Source organism: Coregonus clupeaformis, chromosome 33 (genome assembly GCF_020615455.1).
Source record: "Coregonus clupeaformis isolate EN_2021a chromosome 33, ASM2061545v1, whole genome shotgun sequence".
NCBI lineage: Eukaryota > Metazoa > Chordata > Actinopteri > Salmoniformes > Salmonidae > Coregonus > Coregonus clupeaformis.
Window position 1 is genome coordinate 40,086,068 of NC_059224.1, and position 9,354 is coordinate 40,095,421.

General features: G+C 42.6%; 1 protein-coding gene across 1 annotated transcript; it reads left to right on the plus strand.

Moving 5' to 3' along the window:
- The first annotated feature begins 2,259 nt into the window (after positions 1 to 2,259).
- LOC121549343 (probable G-protein coupled receptor 132) lies at positions 2,260 to 9,142 on the plus strand. Its single transcript, XM_041861200.2, has 2 exons — positions 2,260 to 2,361; positions 6,654 to 9,142. Exon 2 carries the CDS (start codon positions 6,659 to 6,661, stop codon positions 7,730 to 7,732), a length of 1,074 nt encoding a protein of 357 aa, XP_041717134.1. The 5' UTR covers positions 2,260 to 2,361; positions 6,654 to 6,658; the 3' UTR covers positions 7,733 to 9,142.
- The last annotated feature ends 212 nt before the right edge of the window (positions 9,143 to 9,354 follow it).

Genomic DNA, 9,354 nt, shown 5'->3' on the forward strand with positions numbered 1-9,354 from the left:
CAGAGTGGAAGAGAGATTGACTTCATCACTGCTTTTTTTGTGAGAAGTGTCAACGAGCTCGGACACCCATGCATACCCCACAAGACATGCCACCAGAGGTCTCTTCACAGTCCCCAAGTCCAGAACGGACTATGGGAGGTGTACAGTACTACATAGAGCCATGACTACATGGAACTGTATTCAACATCAGGTAACTGATGCAAGCAGTAGAATCAGATTGAAAAAACAGGTAAAAATACACCTTGTGAAACAACGGGGACTGTGAAGAGACACACACACAATATACATATAAACACTCACTCTACACACGTACACATGGATGTTGTATTGTAAATATGTGATGGTGGAGTAGCGGCTTGAGGGAACACACTAAATGTATTGGGTAAAGTGTTATGAAATATAATGTCATGTAATATTTTAAATTGTATATAACTGCCTTAATGTTGCAGGACCCCAGGAAGAGTATAATTGGGATCCTTAATAAATACAAGGCGGTTATCATACTCACTCCGGTTCTTCTAAGGTCTAGGTGTACCCTCTGCCTGTCTGCCCGAGTGACTGCACCTCTACTTATACCCATTTGGGGTAACGAGGGACAGGTGGGACCAATTCCAGATGCCAATTGGTTACAGCACCTGGACTGGGTAGTATTGGTGTTGAATCACCAGCCCCAGGTGGTGCCTGTAGAGCTGTCCATGGTGCTGACTCACCTTAACCTCTGGAGCTGACCAAGGCCCTGCTCCTTCCTTTGTGGCTCATTGCTGGCCCCCGGGTTGCCACAGCATGTAACGGAAAACGTTTAAGAATGTTTTGAAACAGAAAATTAGTCCAAGTAGTCCATTCCTGTTTCAGTCCATTTTCTTCGGTTACGTGCACTATTGAACATGACCCTGATCTGGAAGCCAACACTGAGATTTTGCAAATTAGTGAACATCCTAACAATGCCTTTTGCAATGGAAAATGTTTAGCAACTAAAATTAGAGTGTCTCATTGGACATATCCAGGTAGTCCCTCCCTGTTCTGGTCAGTTTGTTTGTTTCTATTGAATACGACCCAGGTCTCCCCTGTCCTGAGCGCAGATGGGAGAGACAAGATAGTGTAAAACAAGCTATGGTTCGAAAAGTTGACTGTTTTCAACTGAAGTTCCCCTACTTTTTGGATTGAGAAGTATTTCGCCTTTTATTCTTTCAGTTCCTCTAGAGCTTTTGAGGAACTGTGTAATCTTGTTTTTGGCCATGTTTTTGTGCAATTTTATGTAGCTTTTTTGGCTGCAAGTAAGTTCAGGAGTAGGGCAAGTTCAGAACAACCCTAGCAGCGTTCCCACTAATCCTTGCCATAGGCTATTTAATTATTTAAACAATATCCTTCGGCCTTGTCTAAATGTTAACACTAATGCAAATAATTTGACTTTTTTCAATGATTGTGCTGGCTTACTCATTGGATGTCCTTCTGTTTTTACACAGAAGACTAAGTAAAGAAATGTGCAATGACTAGGTCATCAACAGACATTTCAGAGCAGGTAGGTGTGGTCCTCTGTAGCTCAGCTGGTAGAGCACGGCGCTTGTAACGTCAAGGTAGTGGGTTCGATCCCCGGGACCACCCATACACAAAAAATGTATGCATGCATGACTGTAAGTCGCTTTGGATAAAAGCGTCTGCTAAATGGCATATTACATTACATTACAGGTAGCTCAGACATGACAAGGGGCTCTCTCATTTTGTACAATGGCCTACACTTTTTAATCATTAACCATTGAGTAAATGATTCCAGGTTTGGTTTTATAACTTGAGCTCTGAAACCAACCGAAATTCAAATAGTTAAACATTACTAGTCTGTTATCAGTGGAGTTTATTGTCTGTGGGCTATTCACTTTTGCAGCTCAGTTGCATGTAGCCCCATTAATTTATTTTAGGCTTATTTTTGTTGTTGCTTAAAACGAAATTATGGATTAATTCACTAGCCACATATTTACACTATTCATTTATCTTGTAGAGATTGTTAAATAAAGCCAGATTGTCAAGCAGGTAAAATAAATGTAGTTGTACACAGCAAAAAAATAATTGCATGTGCTTATGTATGACTTTTTCAATAAGTAATTGCAATAAAAAATTGATGAAGAGGTGGTAGCCAGAGTTCACTGGAGCAATAAATAAATGATTGTCTGTCACTTGATATTACTATATCCAAACCACGTGGCACTTGAGAGCGCGTGGATCTCCTTGAACGCGTAGGCAGACGTTCAAACAGCAATTGAACAGTTTATGAATGTAGCATATATGAAGGTGGAAGAAGCATGCTCTCTTTCAGACAGCAATGAATGAAGACTGTTTGCAGATTTCGATAGACGATACAGCTAAACGGTGAGTTTATCTGACAAATGTTGATACGTGTGATTGTAACTTTTAGGAAATAATTGATTTAGCATTAGCTCTGGTCCAGGTCGTTAGTGCGCGTTCCTTCGTAGTGCAGATCACATCAGTCACTGGTAGTCACGAGCAGTAGTCACTCCATTCACCTATGGGTGGTCGAGTTCTCAGTTGGGGGTCTGCTGCATTAGCTGTTATTGTTGTAGCCTACATTGGGTCTTTTTTACCCCTACATGGAAATTGAATAAAATAGTGAGTTTATTGGTGGTTAGCCTACTATCTTATATTTTATTATATTAGTATTAGAAAGCAATTGGGATTATACATTCCAGGCGGCAATTAATTATTAAGTGCCCAATAAAATAAGCAAGCATAGCTGTTCAGCTTGCCACCTTGTTCGATTTAGTGTGTTATTTGTTACTGTAAGCAAAGGGATTATCAATATTTAATGAATAGATGTCATTGTAAGTTTAATTGAAATTGTCTGGCAATGTCTGACATCTAAAATAATAAAATATTTTTAATCAGTCAGGTTGTTGTAGTGACCTTGCAGTGCATGTTGTTTATAGAAATAAATGTTAACTTGTTGACATTTAATGTCAAGTAATGTGACACTAATTCTGTCCAGAGGGAAGGAATGCTACTGAAAGAGCGCACGAGCGCTCACGCGAGCTCAGCCCGTTATATTTTAACCCTATTCTCAGAATATTGTGTTTCCCATCAGGTACGCTGGCTAGCCTAGACATAAAATAACATAATGTAGGCCTACACGCCACACTTGTCTCCCATACAAACTCTCAAGTGAGTTGACGCTCCTTTCCCCAAATATGTCCGGAGCACCGAGATTAACGGGTGTGAAATGAGTGTGCATCACGGTCACTTATGGCAAGGCGACACATTGAAAAAAGGTTTCATTTGCTCCGAAGGTAATCGTGTCCTTCCTAACCATTAATGTGTGTCAGGAAAGAGGGCAAGTAACACAATGAAGACAAAGCCTTGCAGCAGGCGGAGTAGCCCCTCTTTCTTTCAATATCGATTCAAAGTGTCTAGTCGGGATTCTATTTCAGCGCACATGCTTGGTTTCAGAGAAAAAATATACATAGGCAATGCACTGACTGAACCAGTGTCCTGGTCCATTGTTCTGTAGAAGCTATACAGCCTGGGCTATGATTTCATAAATTCTGAATGGTATATTCCATGTAAAACTAATATAGGTTACTTGTACTACTGTATTAATGATTCAAATTTACATTTGTCTAATCAACATTATCAGCTCCTAGTCTCACTTGCCAGGCAGCAGCTCCCAGATGCTTGTTTTCCCAATGCTGTAGTGATCCATTCATTAACCTGTCTCATTATAAATGTAACTGGAAATAAACAATGTATTATTTAAGCATCGATCTTGAACAGCCACAGAGGAGAGTGTTGCTATAGTGTTGCTCTTGTTCATGGTGCTTGTACCAGTCACAAGTAAAATGGTAAAACAAGGCTTCTTGACCCATGCTTATTTCAGAAGTGAGGATATTATTTTATCAATTAAAGACTGTTTCAAGTATAGACTGGGCTGGTCCAATTTGTTCATTTCTCCTCAGCACATCACAGGGACTGTCAACTGTATGACTGCAGGGTTAAACCTCAGATATTTTCAGTTTTATAAAAACACACAAGCTAGATGTAAGACTCTCTTTGCCTGAGTCTTTGCCTTGGCTTAGAGTGAAGTTTAATTATATAATTGCTTTGACTCAAGTCACTCAACAATTCAAATACCTGAACTGGTTATCACCAGTATGCTGTTCAAAAATACCTAATTCATCATGTCCTCATTCATTTATTAATTGCAAAACCTCCTCCAATCTCAGTAATTTGTAGGTGTAAATCTTCATTAGATTTCAGATTTATTCTAATCAAATATATTTGATGACTATGATATCTAACATTCATTTGTCGTCAGTGTTAAGTGGTGCGCTTGTTTTTCTATCTTCAGTATTCCCCCCCCCCTTTCTCCTCTGAGATGTGTGATGAATTTTTCAGGAGATGTCTCTTTAAGCTTGGGGGCGAGAGAGAGAGAGAGAGAGAGAACTGGTGGGGGTGGGTTCTGGGTTAGAGTTGTTGTTTTGCTGTGAGCGGTTAAAAGCTGGTCGTAGCCTACACCTCTTCCGGTTAGAGCTCTGTTGTGTGTGTGGTTAGATTGCTGTTGTGGTCTTTCGTTTCAGGCACAGAGGGGATGAAAGGGTGAAATAATAGAGAGCAGTGCTACAATTATACTGAACAAAAATATAAACGCAACATGTAAAGTGTTGGTCCCATGTTTCATAAGCTGAAATAAAAGATCCCAGAAATGTTCCATACGCACAAAAATCGTATTTCTCTCACATTGTGTGCACAAATTTGTTTACATCCCTGTTAGTGAGTATTTATCCGTTGCCAAGATAATCCATCCACCTGACAGGTGTGCCATATCAAGAAGTTGATTCAACAGCATGATCATTACACAGCTGCACCTTGTGCTGGGGACAATAAAAGGCCACTCTAAAATGTGCAGTTTTGTCACACAACACAATGTCACAGATGTCTCAGGTTTTTAAGGAGTGTGTAATTGGCATGCTGCCTGCAGGAATGTCCACCAGAGCTGTTGACAGATAATGTAATGTTAATTTCTCTACCATAAGCCTCCAACATCGTTTTAGAGAATTTGGCAGTACGTCCAACCGGCCTCACAACCGCAGACCGACCACATGTAACCATGCCAGCCCAGGACCGCCACATCTGGCTTCTTTACCTGCGGGACCGTCTGAGACCAGCCACCCGGACAGCTGATGAAACCGAGGAGTGTTTCTGTCTGTAATAAAGCCCTTTTGTGGGGAAAGACTCATTCTGATTGGCTGGGCCTGGGTCCCCAGTGGGTGGGCCTGGCTCCCAAGTGGGTTGGCCTATGCCCTACCAGGCCCGCCCATGCTGCGCCCCTGCCCAGTCATGTGAAATCGATAGATTAGGGCCTAATGTATTTATTTCAATTGATTGATTTCCTTATATGAACTGTAACTCAGTAAAATCGTTGAAATTGTCATATGTTGCTTTTATATTTTTGTTCAGTATAGAAAAAATGTGCAGTGTTACAATTTTTTGAAATTCTGAGAGGAGGGAGAGTGAAATACTATAGGGCAGTGTTACAATTAGGCCTAGATTCAGCTTTATTTGGAAAACTGTTTCTGAGAGGACACCATTTTCTCTCAGAAAGTATGAGACAATCCCCAGAAAGACAAGTATAGGGCTACAGTGAAAAAGTCCCTAACGTTAGAGTAGAGAACAAACCATGAGGAAGCCAGACACCTAAAGGGGCAGTACAGTACCCTCTCCCTTTACAAACCTAGGGTTGTGTACACACAACGGAAAACGAAAATGAATGCTTCTGTCCACAAAGTCCCTCTTTTGTTTCAGTGTGTTTTACTCCATTTGGTGCCTAATGAACAAGACTCCGGTCAAGAATAGATGACTAACCTTGATGACCATCAAGGTTGAAGACTTGATGAGTCATCAAGGTTTGTTGACAGAAAGTAGGTTTCAGTTGAGATACACCAACTGGGGTCAATATTTTAGCCTCTGAAGGAGTTGTGGTATTACTTGTCTACCGTGTTGTTTTTGGTAGCTTGCTAATTGTTTCTCAGCAAAGAAGAGCTTTAACATGCTAATGACTCAACATGCTAAGGGCAATGTTTTCTGAATATTCTTTGACAACTCACATGCACATTTTCATAAAGCCGAGGGCTGACTTTAAACCATGTTGCCACTTTTGAACACCAGCACATAGTCATGCATGTGACCCACTATGCATATGACTCAGCTTCTGTATCCTTTGAGCAACTAACTCATTGGTCCTTTAGTGGCCCCTAAGGGAGGGTTATAAGGCCTTTCCTGTGAATACAGAGAGTAATTATGTGTATGTCTCTGTATGTGTATGTAGGTTAGGTAAAGTCTATCACATGAACAGTATAATACAAAGACCAAACAAAAAGCTTTGAAACCAGCCATTATAACAAAAAGTTTTATAACAAGCCATTATAATCAATATTAAAAAACCTTTATTAAGTTGGCTTACTATCATAGGCCATCTATAAGCATGATTTGTTCTGGAGATATCCACCCAATATGCATGACATGCATGTCTCTGGAAAAAGGGTCTGCAAATAGAGTGATTTAGAGTTAATCTTGTGATTTCCTCATTTATGTTCGCATACATTCCACATTTCCCATTTTCCCCTCTTTCCTTCTCTCTCTCTACCCTCCAGACACCATGCATGACCCGACTGTGACTCAGACCAGCGTGGTGGCCACCACCTGGAGCACTGATGCACCCCCCTGCACCCCGAACTACGATGAGGACCGCGTGCCCCTGGTGGTGCTTTACAGTGTGGTGCTGGTCATCGGGCTACCCGCCAATATCGCTACCATCTACCTGACCTTCCTCCAGGTGTGCCGCAAAAATGTCCTGGGCATCTACCTGTTGAGTCTGTCTGTGTGTGACCTCATGTACCTCTGCACCCTGCCCATGTGGGCCAACTACGTGAACGCGGGCCACCAATGGCGCTGGAGCTCCATGGCCTGCAAGGTGACGGGCTATTTCTTCTTCAACAACATGTACATCAGCATCTTCCTGCTGTGCTGCGTCTCCAGCGACCGATACGTGGCTGTGGTCTATGCCGTGGAGTCGCGCGGCCTTCGCCGACAGAGACTGGCGGTCGCAGTTACCGTGGCCATCGTCTCGGTGGTGTTCGTGGGCCACGTGCCAGTGTTTACCATGCCGGAGGGCGATGCGGCAGAGGGGCAGCGGCGCTGCTTCGAGCCGGGCAAGGGCACGTCCACCGTGACGGGTTTCAACTACGCCCGCTTCGTCATTGGCTTCCTGGCCCCCCTGGTCGTGCTGGTGGTCACTAACCGTGCCATCCTGGCCAACGTGCAGGCTAGCACAGGGCTAAGGCTGTGCCAGAAGGAGCGGGTGCGCTATTTGGCATTCGCCGTGGTGGTCCTCTTCCTGGTGTGCTTCGCGCCATACCATGTCATTCTGCTCCTGCGCGCAGTCACCTTCCACTTCCCCGAGCTGCAGAAGTGCCATTTCCAGGAAAGCATCTATACCCCTTACACCATCTCCCTGGGCCTGTCCACCTTCAACAGCGCCATCAACCCCATCCTATATGTGCTCTCCAGCGACAACATCCGCAAGGAGCTGCGTCGCGGCCTGGCAGGCCTCCGGGGGCGGGCCACCCTGCGGCCACGTTCCACCGACAGCAGCCAGCACAAGATGCACAACTCCAAGAACTCGTCCGAAGTGGCGGCCGCCACACGAGAGGGGGAAAAGCATGGTCGTTGATGGCAGAGGAAGGTTAGGGGTTTGATGTACAGTATGTATGCTCAAACTATGGGAGCCAGAGGGATATGCAGGTGTGACTACTGAAGGAACCCTGGGCTGGTGACTTGCAGGTACTCTGGAATATTAAACAGGCTCAGCATAGAGCCAGGTGGAACCCCAAACATAGCAAGAGCAATGGGAGACGTTGTAATCCATCTATCCCAGAATATGACTGAGGAACTGATATGATTGAAATGGTTCAAGCACTAGCATTGTCTCACTATAGATGGCATCATTCTAATAAGACTCACAGTTGCCAGGAGCCATCTGTCTAAGGGCAAAGTTTGATAAGAGAATGACGGCACAAACAGCACAAACCGTCATTCTGTTACTAAACTTTGCACCTGCACTCTTCATCAAGTAAATGTGTTTTTGTAAAAAAATATGCAGAAACTATTAAAAGTACTCCTTGGTTTTTGTTTGACATACATTTTAAAGTGAAAAATCTGAGTCTCAGTGTCACTCTGTTACCGTGAAATTGCCCCTAACCAAACGTGGAGCTCATCTCTAAGAATTTTGATTTTGCTAATCTGCCGAACACTAGTTTCTAATTCTGAAATTCACTCTGCTTTCTGTAGCTATGACGTACTGGCTATACGTATACAGTATTTGATACTACAGCAAACCATGCTCGATCAGCTGAGCAAACTTACTTCAGCTAGCATCCTTACCATAGCTTGTTTGAATGGCCATTACAGTAGCTAGTTTGCCAGCTTGTTGATGAAGTTGTATGACACCAAAGTTATGTGAATGTTCTAAGAAATCAGCATGTATCTGACTCTGACAGCTGTCACATTTGGCCAACTGGTTCAGTCTCAAATTTTCGTGCACATTATGATTTTCATAAACACACCTTAGCTAGATGTAGAATTAGGTAGTGAAGACTTGCTCATGAAAAAAATGTCAATATTAGCTACAGATTTATCATTTTTGGTAAGATTAACTCAGACTCTTTTGAGGATTAAAGGGGGTTCCGTGGACGATGTCACCTTGGTAACATTTTCTAATGTTAGGACAGCATATTGTAGCCTAACGTCTTTTTAGCTATCCCATGATTGTTTGCGAGTTATCAGACAGGGCCTTGTTTCCCAGAGCCTTTGTAGCGTTGAATCAATTGAATAAATAAAGATGCATCTGGTACGATCGTCGAAATGCTTAAAGGCCCAGTGCAGTCAAAAACGTGATTTTGTATATATTTCCACACTATGAGGTTGGAATAATACCGTGAAATGATTATGGTGCCATTTTAGTGTTAGAGCTGATTGAAAAGACCACCTGAAATGTCTGTCTATTTTGGTGGGATAGAGTTTTGGCCTGCCTGGTGACATCATGAATTAGTTAATAGACCAATAAGAAAGAGAGTTCCAAACCTCTCTACCAACAGCTAGTTTTCAGTTTTCCCCTCCCCACTCAGACCACTCCCAGACAGTCCTAGCAAAATTCTTGCTTGAGACATTGCTCTTTGCTATGAAGCTACATTTTTGTTTCTTTTTGACAATTTTAACTGAAAACGATCACTTTAAGATACTTAATTGTTACCCAGAAATGATTTGATATTGAGATTTTAAAAAATGGCTGCATTT

Coding starts and splice junctions, on each gene's coding strand:
- LOC121549343 (XM_041861200.2), top strand. CDS start 6,659: ATGCATGACCCGACTGTGACTCAGACCAGCGTGGTGGCCACCACCTGG.